The following is a 15803-nucleotide window of genomic DNA, read 5'->3' as shown; positions in this document are numbered from 1 at the left end:
TGTTAAATTAGAACATAATTCAACACATAGCAATCTTTGGGCAGTCGGACCCCATAAAGTAAGATTTGTTTGGGAAACGGCCCCTACAATCTATCAAACACAAAGTCACACTCCTATGTTCACAAGGATTATGTTGTGTACAAACCTAAACATTTAAACTATTTAGAAAATTTAAAACATAGATTTGTCTTGTTCCTGTTTTCCTTTAGGCCAGTTTTTCTTAGTGTTTCTAATTGCTCTTTGTCACTCTAGATTCATTATTTTTCTTTAGGCCGGGTGATCTTTAGCCTTAGATTTATTTCACTTAAAAAACAGGCAACACGCCTCTCTGCCCATAGCCTGGATGGGCTGGGTGATGAAATGATAAGAGTCTCTCATCATCGGCTGTGTGTATAAAACTCCAGCAGCCTCTCCACTCCACAGAGCTGCATCTCAGTCATGGCTGTGGGTAAACTGTTCGCTCTGCTGGTTCTGCTCCAGTGCTCTGCAGGTGAGAGACAAGTTCATTTTACATAAAACAATATGAGTGGTAACAATAAAAGATATGCTGACTGTTCATGGTTCTTGTATTCCGTAGTTAACTTTATCATTTGAGTGCATACTGACCGTGAATTGACATGGAATCCACAATATTTACACCAAAATGTTAAACTAGATATTTTAGCCTCATGATAAGCATGAATACATTACTTTATGTTTCTACTTTATTTCTTTCTTTTAGCTTTGATGGGAGCTGGAGTGAGGAGCTCCATCATCGGTGGGGGGAACGCCCCAAAAGGCAGGTGGCCTGGTTTGGTTTACCTTGACATCAGAACAGACAGTGGGCAGAGAAAGTGGCACTGCAGTGGTTCAATTCTCAATGAGAAGTGGGTCATGACTGCTGGGCGCTGCTGGAAGGAGTAAGTCTGGATTATTATTGAGTATTTTCTAATAATCTTCCACAATTATACAACTGCTAGAGTAAATGTCTGAACTGTTAATTTGTTTTATTTGGAATTAGTCAGAGGCTTTGACAAAAATACATTCCAGTTTCTTAATGTAGTTGATTGGGTAGAAAACTGATACCATCAAATACTATGAAAGTAGGAACTTATTGTAAAAATATTAAACATAACATCTATAAATGAAGAAGATCTGATTGTTTTGTCAAGACAGATAAAGGCAGTAAAGGAGAGTGAAGAGATTCTTTAGATGAATAGTTTCATAAAGTGTTTGAGAGTTGGGGTTACAGGGAGTAAAAAAGAGGTAGTAATCTGATCTCTTTAGTCTGGTTTTGTGTGTTTCAGTGAACTTTGGTCCAGGTGGGATCGAACAGGGGTGTGGATCGGCACATATGAGCTGGACATGCCATCTGAACGTTACATGACTGTAGACATGGTTGATCGTCTACCTCAATACAAGGTTAATGGCAATGTCTTTCTCAATGACATCGCGCTGGTAAGGTTACAAGAACCTTTAAAATTCTCTAAGACTGTTGCTCCAGTGAACTTACCCACAGACGATGACGTCTTCGATTCTTCCTCTGAGTGTTGGATCGCAGGCTGGGGTAATATTGGCAAAGGTGATTTTATTTTCCAATTGTCTATACTGTAAAACCTACATAAGTAATATTTTCAAAATTTGCCATTAGAAATGCTTTTTGAACCTTCCTATAATGAACTATGTGTCAACATTAAAATCTATTTGAATAAATGAATGAGTAAATTATTCTTTGTGTGTTTCCATCCAGCTCCTCTATCAAAAAATCAACCTCTTCAGGAGGTGCAGATTTCCATCTTTCCTCAGGAAGTTTGTAAAGCCAAATATCCGACCATGACTGACCAGATGTTGTGTGCAGGCGACTCTAAAGAGAGAAAGAACCCCTGTGATGTAAGTTTCAACATATATGTGAACTGAGATGATCTATTTCAATATCTGTGGAGACTTCAGAGCATTGTGCAATTTGATTGTGTAAACAGGCTCAGGGATTAAAACCTAACTTTAAGTTAAATCTGCTTCTCCTCAGGGTGACTACGGCGACCCGCTCATGTGCCGCACAGCCAGAGGCTTTGTGCAGGTGGGAATCATGAGTTATGGGAATCCTAATGGTTGTGAGGTCGCAGGCTTTCCAAGCATCTACACACGAGTCTCCAGTTTCATGGGTTACATTAAAGATCGCATGAGGCAACTTGGTGATGAACCAACTTCCGACTAATGTTCCCAGAAGCCAGAGGAAGTGGAAGGAAGTCTTCCCTAACCAGCAGAGTTGCTGCCTTTCTCAGCTTGTCTCCTTACCCACTCAACCCTTACTGCTCTCTCTCTCTCTGTCAAACATTTAACCACATTGCATTAAAGCTTTGAAGCATCAATTTTGGTGTCTGTTTGTGTTTATTTCATAAACTAAAATTGTTTGTGGCTCAATGAAAAAATAAAACATTAACCAGCTTAAAGATGAAAAATAAAGACTTCCCTAAACTAACTATATTACAATTATGCTACTTATTAATGTTTGAATAAGTATCATTTTATTCATTACAACAGACACTTGAGGTTGGGTTAGATTTATTTCAGCTGTTATGCAACCATGTACTCAGTCAGAGGCCTTTTCACATTAGTTGTAACACAATCTGCAACTGGAGATTTCTGTGCTGTCCATTCCTCTGACCGTATGCCAGTAATATTTATGCCTGTACTCTCTCTGATTAGTTCAACTTTCTTAGAAATTCTGCACTTTTCTAGAACTTAGACAAATGTAAAGAGAGTCTTTGGTAAATTATCAGAAGACTATTAAACCAGTGTTGTGATCACCGTCACTGATGGATCGAAACCATGTGAGCACACTTTAAAAACAGGCAACACGCCTCTCTGCCCATAGCCTGGATGGGCTGGGTGATGAAATGATAAGAGTCTCTCATCATCGGCTGTGTGTATAAAACTCCAGCAGCCTCTCCACTCCACAGAGCTGCATCTCAGTCATGGCTGTGGGTAAACTGTTCGCTCTGCTGGTTCTGCTCCAGTGCTCTGCAGGTGAGAGACAAGTTCATTTTACATAAAACAATATGAGTGGTAACAATAAAAGATATGCTGACTGTTCATGGTTCTTGTATTCCGTAGTTAACTTTATCATTTGAGTGCATACTGACTGTGAATTGACATGGAATCCACAATATTTACACCAAAATAATAAACTAGATATTTTAGCCTCATGATAAGCATGAATACATTACTTTATGTTTCTATTTTATTTCTTTCTTTTAGCTTTGATGGGAGCTGGAGTGAGGAGCTCCATCATCGGTGGGAAGGACGCCCCAAAAGGCAGGTGGCCTGGTTTGGTTTACCTTGACATCAGAACAGACAGTGGGCAGAGAAAGTGGAACTGCAGTGGTACAATTCTCAATGAGAAGTGGGTCATGACTGCTGGGCGCTGCTGGAAGGAGTAAGTCTGGATTATTATTGAGTATTTTCTAATAATCTTCCACAATTATACAACTACTAGTGTAAATGTCTGAACTGTTAATTTGTTTTATTCGGAATTAGTCAGAGGCTTTGACAAAAATACATTCCAGTTTCTTAATGTAGTTGATTGGGTAGAAAACTGATACCATCAAATACTATGAAATAGAAACTTATTGTAAAAATATTAAACATAACATCTATAAATGAAGAAGATCTGATTGTTTTGTCAAGACAGATAAAGGCAGTAAAGGAGAGTGAAGAGATTCTTTAGATGAATAGTTTCATAAAGTGTTTGAGAGTTGGGGTTACAGGGAGTAAAAAAGAGGTAGTAATCTGATCTCTTTAGTCTGGTTTTGTGTGTTTCAGTGAACTTAGGTCCAGGTGGGATCGAACAGGGGTGTGGTTCGGCACATATGAGCTGGACAAGAAATCTGAACTTATAACATAAAATGTTACATGATAAACTGTGCCATGGTTGATCGCTTTTCTACCTCAACAAGTTAATACAATGTCTTTCTCAATGACATCGCGCTGGTAAGGTTAGAAGGAACTTTAAAATTCTCTAAGACTGTTGCTCCAGTGAACTTACCCACAGACGATGACGTCTTCGATTCTTCCTCTGAGTGTTGGATCGCAGGCTGGTGGAGACAAGTCAGTGGTAGTACGTTTTTCACCCTCACACTGCATAAACCTATACACACATACACAGACTAAATCTATTTATTCTCTTTCAGGCAACTTTATGACTGTCACAGCGTGGCTCCTGAAAATCAAACTTTTTGTAATACGTTTCTACAGGACAGCAGCCACAAAATGAAGTGTTATTTATATCACTAGACTGCAGAAAGTAACTTCATTTAATGATATTTTCAAATGAAATAATATTTATTGATACTTTAGTTGTGCAAACATTGGAGAAACTGGTAAAACTAACAATCCTAACAACATGGACACTTTTAGGGGATTTTAAACATGGCAGTAAACTGGAATTCTTAAATAAATCTTAATAAATCCATGAAATTTATCACGATAAATTATAGGCAATGCAATAAATGCCCACCCCTGTCACACACACATTATATAGGTGCATGATATTTGTATAGTAATCATCTGTTTCATTACCTGGACCTCTCTCTGTGTGCCCATGTAGTCTGGGGTGAGAAATCAAACACTCAGCAGGAGATGAAGGTTCGAATTGTGGGTCCGTCTAGATGTGCTACTGCGTTTCCACACCTGAGTGACAACATGCTGTGTGTAGGAAGTCCTGCTGGAGGAAAATATTGCTGCAACGTGAGTTTCAGCATTTATATAAAAGCTAACATGCAGAACATCAGTCTAGTCTAAAATGAGGTTATGTGGAGAACATGCACAAATTTTTACAGATTTATTCAAACTGGTTTATTGTGAAAACAAAACAATCTGCTAAAAACATGTATTCACCCCCCCTCCCCCCTTCGCTGCATTACTATCACATTCCAATGTCAGCCATTGTGCGACTCAGAAGCACACAAACAAACTAACATTACCACAGTGTGTCAATTTTCAGCATCCACCAGGAGACTATGGCAGTCCGCTCATGTGCCGAACAGCCAGAGGCTTTGTGCAGGTGGGAATCATGAGCTTCCACAGTCCGGATGATTGTTGCACCCCAGACCACTTTGGAATCTACACTCAAGTCTCCAGTTATATGGACTACATCAAGTCAAGAATTATTAATTTCTAGAAGCCAAAGAGACCTGAAGACTCTCTGCCTTCATCAGCTTGTCTCCTTATTTCAGTGTATTCACTCTTCCTCACCCAGAGATGCATCTCAGTAAATTAAGTAATAAGATTTAGTTTTAGTATTTCTATTCAAAATGTGGAATTACTGTAATGCAAGGCTACTGATAGGACAGCGGGTCATCTGAAAGTCACTGACACCCTCCATAAGGCTAAGAAAAAAAAAAAAGAGAGAGAGACCGTCCACAAAAACTTTTTAAAAACAATTTAGAAAAAGTGTGGTAGAAAAAGGTGAGGCAGCAACAGAAATAACGACAAGTACAAGTGGCATCTCTGGTTTGGGAATGAGTTGGGTTTGTCTGTGTATTGTAGCTCTGGATGTGCTGACTCCAACCTCCTTCTGAAGTTCCACCAAAATCTGGAACAGATTTTGCTTGACAATTCTAAAATATGTTTCTAATATCAGAGGGAAATTAAATGTTGTAACTTATAACATAAAATCCTTTCAAGGCCCTGATAAACTTTGTTGCCAGGACTTTTTTCCTACACGCTTTTTCCATCCACTCAACTTTCTATGAATATGCTTGGATTACATCAATACATTAAGAATGCTTCTCCCCTTAAAATGCACTTTTTGTTTGATTAAAATTTTATGAAACACTGAATTTATTTCAGAAAAATTACAATAAAGAAGTAAATAATTCACTCCATGAATTACATAATGCGTTTCACTTTCTGGGAGGAGGGAAAAGCCCCCAATGAAAATCAAAAACCATTTTTTTTTTTTTTATCTGCGTATTACCAAAAAAGGAATAAGATTAAAAAAACATGAAATGATGTAAATTCCATCAGCAAATTTCACTTTACAAGACAAATGTAAGAGTGTGTCTAAAATTAATATTACATGTAGCAACTGCAACTTTAAACTTTATATTTTTGAAATACAAATTGTACTGCATGAACTGTATTGCAACTATTAGCAATGGCAAGATGATTACCATGATGATACATCTGTTGTGAATAAATATTATATCGGATTATATCGTGGTCTGACTTTACATTATTGTTGACTTGGCAAAAGCAGAGAAAGTTTGTTGTCAGTATATTACAGCAATGTCACAATAACTAGAAAACCTCACAGATTGACATGTTTTAGTACAGAGGTATAATTCCTGTGTTAATTATCATTTATACTGGACAAATGGACACTTTATTAATTCTGTGTGGGAAATTGTCTTGCTACACCAACAACAGGCAAATCAATAAAAATGATTAAAAAAGGGGCGTGCTCCGGTGGTGTAGAGGTTAGCGCACCCCACATTTGGAGGCCTTCAGTCCTCAACGTGGCCGTCGCGGGTTCGATTCCCGGACCCGACGACACTTGCCCCCTCTCCTTCCCCCTTTCCTGTCAGCCTACTGTGAAAAAAGGGACACTAGAGCCCACAAAAAGGACCCCATGGTGGGGCAAAAAAAAAAAAAGATAAAAAAAAATAAAAAAGAACATAATATGTAAAATATGTCTGCCCATGCCACGTCATGTAAGCAGGTCTTGGTACGTTATCAGTTCAAATTGAAAAGTTGTCAGAATAAAAGACTAAAAGGTTTGCATACATGTAAAATAGAAAAATTGCAACCAAAGATGCTGCAGCTGAAATCTAGAAATCTATGAGTTATTTGGGACAGTCTGAGATGGGACTGACTATTAAAAATAAATAACATAAACACACTGGATAAAATACAAATGAAGAAACTATGCTAATAACTTAAATCAACAGACATTTGCTTATGTTCAAAAATAGGATTATATGCTAAGACTACACTACACACCAGATTGTATAACAGATTTTGGTTTTCTTGCTGCTTTGCACAGGAAGTATGTTCTGTCTTCTTCTAAGATCTCTTGGAGATTAGTGGCGCATCACCTGCTAACAAAGTGGCTATAACTGCTGCCTTAAATTACACTGCATGTAAGCCGTCTCATGTGTAGAAAAACATGATCAATACATTTCAAAAGTTGACTTTTTAAAATGAGTACAATCCATGCATTGTAAGTGCATAATGCAGTTTTGCTGAAAATCTTGAGGGTTTCTGATCACTTGACTGCATGTGGTCAGAACCTGCTCAAAATAGATTTTTTCCGTAATTCAATCTTGTTTTCTTCAGAAAGTTTCTGTGGCTACACTGTTGATTCTGTTCCACCCACCTGGCTCCCCTGGAACAGATGCACTAGGTCCACATTGGTAATATTGAAGAAGTAGAAATATTAGGTGAGATAAGATCAACTCAAACTACATGACCTGGACCATGCCAGGGTTCCTCTTTACAGCTTAATAAAAACAAAAACTAAAGTATTTATTTTACAGTGGATACTTAGTGTGCTGTAAAATCCACTGTTCAAAGAAACCATTGATGTTTTTCTTACAAAGAACTGGTCAGCACTTCTTTTAAAGGGGCAATATTGTTTATTTTCCAGCCACTTATCTATTTTTTAAACTATGTTGCCTTATTATAAAAAAAATCTTTTAAATTATACAATTTAAAAGAAATTTTACTTGACTTAAAGCCTTGAAATAGGGACTCTGTCTCTTTAAAAACTCCTGCTCTTTCTGAAACACCGTCTTCAGGAAGTCATCACAACATCATTCCTCTATTAACACTTTACCAGCGTTTTCCTGAGAAGTAGCTCCTATAATGAGCTCTGCAGATGAGCAGCTCCACTAGGTGTTTGCTAATTGATGCTGGCTAGTCTGAAGGAGCTGAGTGGGGGAGTCATGGAGAAGGGCTGCTCTGTGAGGTGGAAGTTTGGAAATTGCAGCTCTGAGGAGCTGCGTCTTGAAGGCGGGGCTAAGTCCACCCAGGTGTTTTGCATATCTGAATGGTTGCCATGGAGATAAAATGATTTCTCAAACATGCATGAAAGAATCAAGGCAACACTCCTGGCATGTTTTTGATGAGAATAACCTAACATGACATAAAGCTCCAAAGAGTAAATTTTACATGATACTGCCCCTTTAAGATGTTGTGGCAGTAGTTGCCTTTTTTCTCTAGTAAATCAGAAAAAACAGAGGCAGATGAACAAATGATGTAGGAGGTGAAGCCCAGACAGCAGCACTATGGACTGAGACAGTAAACCTGCATGAGGCTGGGATTAGGATTGGGGAAAAGGGATGACTCCTTTTAGTTCAATCTACAATGATTGTAATATGCTGTCATATTAAATGAAGCTGCTGCTACAATAGAGCTTGGATAATAAGCATGACAGATATATTCTGTCACTTCCTCCATTAGAACCTCAGGTGAGCCTTCTGAACAGATGGAACCAATTCTCATGAAAAAGCACAAAGATAATCAGTCAACTGGAAACCAACCACCTTCTAACACTACATGAAATCAAAAAGTTGGGAATGAAGCTTTTTGTGTAAAAGGTTGTGGTCATAACAGCATCGCCTCTTCACACACCAGAGTCCAGCTTAGTTTTATTAGCATTGATATAATCAGGACTTTGGTTCTAAACAGTCTTAGAGTCATGAACGTCGACATGAATGAGATGCAGACAAATGCTCTATCAAAATATGGAATATGAAACAGAAACAGTGACTCAGTAAAATTTGTCAGGTAAACTACATTCACTTTTCATAAACACACACTCATGATTCAGATGGGAAAGCGTTTTTATGAGCCAACCAGAAAAAGCTTGTGGTGAGCCCAGAGCCCAGCAGTTCATCATGGGAGCTTTTATTGTCCATATTTTCCCCCCAAATGAAAAGGTTCAACATTTCAGATGAAACCAACAAGGTTGGAATGTGATGTTATGAACCTGAAAATGTTTCACGGACCAAAATAAAACCATCCTGTCCCAGAACCCTGCAGGACCCTCCACAGGCAGCAGCTAGGCCTCCGTCTGCTCCGTCTGCTCCCTGCAGGAAGCTGCTGCCACCTGAGCAGTCTGCTTGTTTCTGTCCAGCTCCGTCACTGAGCCCTCTGACCGCTCACACTCCTCCTGCTGGTCTTCCTCAGCTTTCCGTTTGTCGGCTTTGGTCTTGAACCTCAGCCCATGACCTGGAAATCAGACAGCAGGGATCTTTAAAGGGACAGTGTTGTGTGTCTTACAGTGACATAGAGCCATTTTATGGCACTATCAAGTAACTATGTTACCTTCAGTTATGAAATACTGTATATATTAAACATAATCTAAAAGAAATGCCTCGAAATTGGGTCTTTGTCTCTTTAAGAAGCTCCTGCTCTGACACTCTGCTTTCAGGAAGTCAGTGCAACAAAGTTCTTCCATTCAGCCTTTAACAACACTTTTACCAATATTTCACAGGAAGTAGTTCATATGATGAGCTCAGCAGATGTGCAGCTGCACCAGGTGTTTGCCATTTGCTGCTGCCACTAGTCTGGAGGAGCTGAGAGATTCAAGGATTCTTTATGAATGAAAGAATCAAGGCAGCGCTCCAGGTATGTTTTTGATGAGGGAATGACATTATAACAAGGTTGATTTTAAATAACAGAACAGAACCAAACCCACTGAGTTCTGGCTCTGACTGAACCGAGTGGTTACCTTGGCGATCCCAGTCAAAACTAAAACATAGGATTATACTAGATTTCTCTCCATATTCCAACACAAAGTGTTTGCTAACAGAGGCAGCAGTACTGTATGATTACTAAAACAGTTTATTTCTGTGACTATCAATCCCGTTAAAAAGGATGGCAGCATTTTAAAGGGAGCCATTTGGTTGCTTGGGAACATCCAACTTTATTTGGAGAGCAAACAATGTAATAGTTTTTTCTATCGGCCACTTCTGTTATTGTGTCAGTGACGCTCAGAACTTTAAATCTGAAAAAGTCCGCATTTAAGTTTGTTTCTCTGAAAAACAAACTTAAGGAAATATTATGATGAAAACTGATTTCTAAAGGCAAGCATAGAAAAATCAACAGAATAACTTTGCATTTCTAACATTTTTCTAAGTGCATCAATAGAAGTGAATGTGCAGTTAAAACAGAGAACATACAGACAAGTGGCCAAACAATGAAACGGTAAACACAGGTGATCCACAGGTCACTGAATGCATCACAGCACTTTATTTTAGCTTCAATATTTATTATGTTTAGTTGTTTAGTCTTTTTTTTTTTTTTTGCAAACAAATATGTTGGAATGATGGCGTTTTAAAAATAGTCCAACATGGGAATGATCGGAAGGATGAATTGTGTGAGAAGATTCGATGAAATCAAGTTGCTCTAGACGGAGATCTTATAAACCCGGTGATACATTAGCAACAGAACGTTCAGTCATCATTATACTCACTTGGACAATCTGCCACCTCTTTGAAAGCCTTCTTCTTACAGCAGCCTCGACACAGGCTGAACACACATTTATTTCCCTGCAGAGCAAAACATGACAGGAATGACTAAGCTACCTGAAATCTTTGTTAATGGAAGGAGAGAATTAAATAAATAAAAACACACAAAACTTAACAAAAAATGACATCCTTTATGCAAACAGTCATTTTATTTAGAGAAACAGGCAGCTTTAGATTCCTGCTTGTGAAAGCGGATGTGTGCATCAGATATAAAACATCAACACTAAGGATGTCAAACTCATTTCCTTTTTGGGCCATATCAAGATCATTAATGTACTCAAAAAACTACTTGTGGTGGAATTTACTGAAAAAGTTATTAAAATGTTCAAATATGACCCAATAGCTGTTTCTTACTTCTTAAAATTAAATCATATTGAACATATTTTCACTGTGATGTAATTTAGCAGCATAGAGATAAAAACTCTTTGGATTTAATTGATAAAGTAAGATATAGGCGTACAACTATTAACTTAAAGGTTCAGTTAACGTCCAGCGGGCCGCAGCCAGGCCTTCGGTTTGACACATCCGCTTACCTTTGGGTTGCCACATTGTTCACATTTGAGGTATTTGGCTACAAGCGGGGAAAAGGAAAACCGTTTCAGATTTCTTGTTCTGTTGGTTGTGATTTAAAAGCTGATCTTTAACTGAGGTAGACTCACGTTTCAGCTCAGGACAGAAGTTTTTGTTGGGGTTGCGGGATCTTTTCTTCAGTTTGTTTTTGGACAGGCCTTCAGCCGCTCTGTCCGAGTCCTCCAGAGATCTTTTCTGACACACGCTGCTCCTCACCTCGGCCTCCTGGCAGCTGCCGTTGGTCAGCGCCGGCTTGGGCCTGGTGGATGTTGGTCGTTTACAGCAGAACAGTGGGAAGGAAATATGCCTATGATAAATCCTTCTGTTGTTTGGTTACTTTACGGACTGTACATCTGCAGTCATCCAGGCCGGATGCTTGCAGCAGTAGAAACAGAGGATGTGACTCACGGTGGTCTGACGTACGGTTGGCAGATCCAGTGAGGCAGCGGCAGACCCCCGTCTTTCTCATCCCCACCAGAAATCTCCTCCTGCATTGAGACGACGAGAACCAAAGAACTAAGAACCTGAATCCTTTCAAATAAACAAATAGGTCTGTCACAATACAACTCCCCAATTACTGCGATAAATGATAATATTGTTGTTTTGAGAACATTTTTCAGTAATATACTGATAAATCTGTCCTCTCAAAGACCAATGAAGTGGAGTTTAATAAAGAATCCTTTACACTGGACCTGGAAGGTATTTTAACTATGCAAAATAAAGCAACACCACCAAAGAAAATTGAATCAGGGCAGAAGCATCAACACCGTGGCTTTTGGTATTTGAACACATTTAACTCCTTTATGTTTCATGTTGTTACAACCACAAACCTCCACGTGCTTCTTGGTGTTTTAGGTATTAAAGCAGCAGAAAGCAGAGCTCACTGAGGAGTGGAAGGAAACTGTTTCTGTGGATCTCCAGATATTACAAATAAACTGCAAGTCTGCATAACGATGTTAGGCTAATTTGATTTGCAAAGAAATATTGGTGCCAATTTTCTGCCACCAGATTAGGGGCTGTTTATTTATTTATTTATTTTTTGGGGGGGAAGGTCAAAGGTCAACATTTTGGCCTCCTCCCCTAAGATGCTGTACCTGGCAGCGCTGCTTCAGCTGTGCGCTAACATGGGCTAAACCTTCCAGGGTCTTCACCTTGGCCAGATCCTCCCTGAGGTCCTGGTGGATCTGCAGTCTAAACACACACACACACACACACACACACACACACACACACACACACACACAATTTAGCTCCATGTGACTACAGTTTCAACAGCTCAACCTAATCAGTAGGACTTTAAGTTTCTGCTAGGAAGGTGAAAGAGTGTAAAGCCTTCATCTGTCCAGTAAGAATGAATGAAGCCCTACGTGTGATGCCACAGCTTGAAGAGGTGAGCCCGGATGTAGGACAGAGAGCAAGGAGGGTACTGCTTCACCACCTCCAGATATTCTTCTGCCATTTCCCACACTGGGGGGCTGCGGCCCTCAAACAGGGCCGGGTTATGGAGGTTCCCCTCTACAGATTACACAAAGGCAGATCGAAGGTATGCAGTAGTTCAGACACTCTATAAGTGAACCTCACAGGACAGAGAGTTAAAGGAGAACTGACCTGCACTCATGACCCCCTGAACTCCTGTCTCCTGGATGCAGCGCTCCACATCACTCAGATGATGGATATTCCCATTTGCAAACACTGGAATATTTACTGCTTTTCTGCAGAAGAAAATCCAAGTCAAAATATGTCTTCTTATTACATTTTTATAGAGACACCAGACAAAAAAGGACAGCAGCTCACCTGACTGCCTTAATGTGCTCCCAACTAGCGATCCCCGTCATGGCGCCCTTCTGATCTTTGGTTCTGCCATGTACCGTCAGTAACTGGGATATTTACCAAACACCTCAGACTTCACCGCAGTTTTAAAGCTTTTTTTTTTTTTTTTTTTAAATCAAGGCTCAACAGTCGGTGGAAACAGATCCTACCTGACATCCAGCTTTCTCCAGCATCTGAGCGTAGCGCACCGTTTTCTCGATCTCCTTGAAGACTCGGATCTTACAGGTGACCGGCACCGAGAGCTTTTCATTGGCTAAGCTGACTGTCGATGTAAGGAGAAAGGTAGATCCTTATAACTGCTGCTATTTAAATAAAGAGGATTTAGACACTGGTTTAATCATACAAGTAAAGCTGCATGTTAATGTTAGAAACATAGAAAATGTTATTGGTTCAAAAAGCTACACACAAAATATGACAAAATGAGTAAAAGCTCACCCATCCTCTCCAACAGCTCCCATTCATCTTGCAGAAAAACTCCATAGTGTCCTTAAAATAACAACGTAACTTTAGTTTGAGTCCTTTAGCTCTACTCTGGATAGTTATCCTACGTTCAGATTAGAGCACATGTACCTCTCTTAGCTATCATCTGTGGGCAGCCCAGATTGAGATCGATGGCGTCGCAGTAGTCCTGGGCCAGGACAGCAGCCTGGAGGAACACCTCCGGGTCGTTGGCACAAAACTGGAACAAACATACAAACATCACAGGACAATTTCACTCCAACACCACATGAGACGTGTTGTGTTTCAAAGTGATTCTGCACAAACAAAGTATAAGAACGTATGGCATCTCAAAGTATAAGAACTTTGAGATGCCATTGACTGAGAGGTGTTCTATAAATAAAGTTGCCTCGTCCCCTCGCCTGCCCAGCTTTAGTTTCTAGTCATCATCTCGTACCTTGTGTGAACTCTCACCTGGGTGATCAAAGGTCTGTCCTCCTTACAGACTTCGTTGTAAAGGTTTTCCTTCCTGTAGTTGGCGTCCCGGACAAATACCTGAGCGTGCAGCATCGGAGTGTAGCAGAGCTGAGCACCATGTCTCCTGCTCAGCAGGCGCCAGGCCAGCTCGCTCTGGTCCACCATGGGCGCCACCACAAAGCGCGCCTCCCCCAGGGTCTTCCTCCAGAACTCAAAGCCCTGAAGCTTGGCCATCACAGCTGGGGTCCACAGAGAGCAAAGAGCAGCGTTATATTAAGAGACACTGCTGCAAGGCTTTTCTCTTGGTGATTACGACGGACATCAAACAAATGTCTATAAGAAAGCTAGAATCAGAAAGAAATCCCTGCAACTACAGATGCAATTAGCAGTTCATCAGAAATCCAAATTTCCCAATGGTCCCTAATTTTGGCTCTGAACAGTGATCAAAAGGACAGATAGTGAACATATATAAATATGTGAAAACTATGAATTCCCACAGTTTTTGGTGTATGAACTAGAACGTCAACCAACAGAATGCTCATCGATAGACTTTGTTTTGAGTTAGTAAAGCTCAGATAAAGAATAGGGAGTGGGTAAATGAGGATTGGCCCTGAAAAAACTGATTGTTGAACCTCAACCTACAACATATGCAGAACAAAATACCAACATGTATCAAGAATAAATATTCAAATTTAAAGAACTCAGCAGCAAAAGGTAGTCTGTAAGAATTGGACTACACACAGACTGACGAGTTTAGAAATCCATTCGTGAATGTTTACAAAAGTCAACATGAAAACCTCTGTTATGTTATCACACCTCCGGTGTGTTTTATTACTGCGCTTTATATTTACTCATTAAAAAGTGTTTTCTGCACGTATCTGACATGAAAGTCTAAACCTTTATATAAGGACAGCACACAGCACGTTTAAAAAGTAGCGTCAAATTAAATAGTCAATAGTTATTAATGTTCAGCGCTTCCTGAATCTATTTAAATGACTAAAACGTTTTTTTGTTTTTTTTTTGCAATTCAGCACCATGGAGAAGCTCATAAATATAGTAAATGTAATTATTTGACAGCAGCGAGTTTGATTAATTTCATTTTATTCTCAAACTATTTTTTTCTGTTTTCTTTTTACCTTCTAGCCTTTAGTATTCCTAAAACTTGTTAGCTGTGGTTTCGCTAGCAGAGCCGAGCTAACTGGCGCTTAGTTATCCTGGATCAAACAGAAAGCTATCGTGGCCGTGTACCAGATTCCTGGCTCGCTGTGCGGCCAGCGAGAAGCTGGACCTCGGTGTGTCTGAAACCTCAGGCTCATGTTTCACCTTCTTCACTGTGATGCTTGCAGACAGCTCCTCACGCGGCACCTTCAGCCATGTGCAACAGCCAAATAACACCGGTAGGGAACGTTTCTTCTTCTACGCTTCAGCTACTTCTGGTTGCACATAAGATATTCCAACAGAGCCGTGGTACGACGCCCCCGTTTGGTTATGAGACGTCACAGCAGACGTTTAAAATAGTTGACTTGGGGCAGAATACATTTTAATGTGTAGTTTCTATTCATTAAGTATTAATATAAATAATAGAAAATCAGAAAAATCCCAGGTTATTTCCAAATTAAAACGTAATCCCGAACTCATTTAAAATAAATTGAAATATTAATGTAATAAAGGTGAAAGGAGAAGAATGTTAAACAAAAGAAAATCCTCTAAAAATGGAATTTCAGAGCCAGCTCCATATCATTAGAAACCAAGTTGCACTTGCTTTTTTGTTCATTTTATGATTATGTTTTATTTCCATGTTATTCCTTACCACCTTCACCATCCAGGAGTAATCTCGGTTTGAAACATGTCATGTTGTAACTGACAGAAGATTGCATTGATAAGCTAAAACTTGTTAGCTGAAAATGATTCCTAAACAATACTGCACGGAAATAAAAAGTAATTTTTGTTACATTTGATTTATCGTTTGGGAAG

The 15803-nt window shown here is 39.5% G+C and overlaps 3 protein-coding genes across 5 annotated transcripts; 2 read left to right on the top strand and 1 right to left on the bottom strand.

Annotated features, from left to right (window-relative positions):
- Positions 1-411: 411 nt before the first annotated feature.
- Positions 412-2348, top strand: LOC122821291 (tryptase-2-like). Its single transcript, XM_044099073.1, has 5 exons — positions 412-490; positions 722-899; positions 1287-1561; positions 1730-1869; positions 2006-2348. Exons 1-5 carry the CDS (start codon positions 439-441, stop codon positions 2192-2194), a joined length of 834 nt encoding a protein of 277 aa, XP_043955008.1. The 5' UTR covers positions 412-438; the 3' UTR covers positions 2195-2348.
- A 508-nt stretch (positions 2349-2856) lies between these two features.
- On the top strand, positions 2857-6207 carry LOC122821290 (tryptase-2-like). Its single transcript, XM_044099072.1, is given in 6 exon segments — positions 2857-3006; positions 3238-3415; positions 3802-3886; positions 3889-4093; positions 4586-4725; positions 4982-6207. Coding segments are annotated over 6 exon segments (837 nt in total). The 5' UTR covers positions 2857-2954; the 3' UTR covers positions 5159-6207.
- Positions 6208-8618: 2411 nt separating this feature from the next.
- On the bottom strand, positions 8619-15264 carry dus1l (dihydrouridine synthase 1-like (S. cerevisiae)). 3 transcript variants are annotated; one of them, XM_044099068.1, is made up of 14 exons: positions 15153-15264; positions 13827-14068; positions 13485-13593; positions 13350-13400; positions 13064-13176; positions 12879-12961; positions 12693-12796; positions 12452-12599; positions 12179-12275; positions 11493-11572; positions 11174-11343; positions 11048-11085; positions 10460-10535; positions 8619-9213 (listed from the first exon to the last, which is right to left on the bottom strand). In XM_044099068.1, the coding sequence occupies exons 2-14, from the start codon at positions 14061-14063 to the stop codon at positions 9044-9046; spliced, it is 1476 nt and encodes a 491-aa protein (XP_043955003.1). In that variant the 5' UTR covers positions 14064-14068; positions 15153-15264; the 3' UTR covers positions 8619-9043. The 3 variants fall into 3 exon arrangements, with proteins under 3 accessions (XP_043955003.1, XP_043955004.1, XP_043955005.1); XM_044099069.1 differs by having other exon boundaries at positions 15078-15231; XM_044099070.1 differs by having other exon boundaries at positions 14966-15164.
- Between the last annotated feature and the right edge of the window lie 539 nt (positions 15265-15803).

The sequence above is a fragment of the Gambusia affinis genome, linkage group LG19 (assembly GCF_019740435.1).
Source record: "Gambusia affinis linkage group LG19, SWU_Gaff_1.0, whole genome shotgun sequence".
In the NCBI taxonomy this organism is placed as follows: domain Eukaryota; kingdom Metazoa; phylum Chordata; class Actinopteri; order Cyprinodontiformes; family Poeciliidae; genus Gambusia; species Gambusia affinis.
The sequence above is the reverse complement of the archived record's forward strand: the minus strand, read 5'-3'. Positions and strand labels throughout refer to the sequence as shown.

Bases quoted from the DNA above. Each gene is read 5' to 3' on its own strand.
- LOC122821291 (XM_044099073.1), top strand. From the start codon at position 439: ATGGCTGTGGGTAAACTGTTCGCTCTGCTGGTTCTGCTCCAGTGCTCT. The intron at 491-721 runs GTGAGAGACAAG...TCTTTCTTTTAG, and splicing joins TCTGCTCCAGTGCTCTGCAG to CTTTGATGGGAGCTGGAGTG. The intron at 900-1,286 runs GTAAGTCTGGAT...TGTGTGTTTCAG, and splicing joins GCTGGGCGCTGCTGGAAGGA to TGAACTTTGGTCCAGGTGGG.
- dus1l (XM_044099068.1), bottom strand. From the start codon at position 14,063: ATGGCCAAGCTTCAGGGCTTTGAGTTCTGGAGGAAGACCCTGGGGGAG. The intron at 12,600-12,692 runs GTCAGTTCTCCT...TGTAATCTGTAG, and splicing joins TCAGGGGGTCATGAGTGCAG to AGGGGAACCTCCATAACCCG. The intron at 10,536-11,047 runs GTAAGCGGATGT...TTTGCTCTGCAG, and splicing joins AACAATGTGGCAACCCAAAG to GGAAATAAATGTGTGTTCAG.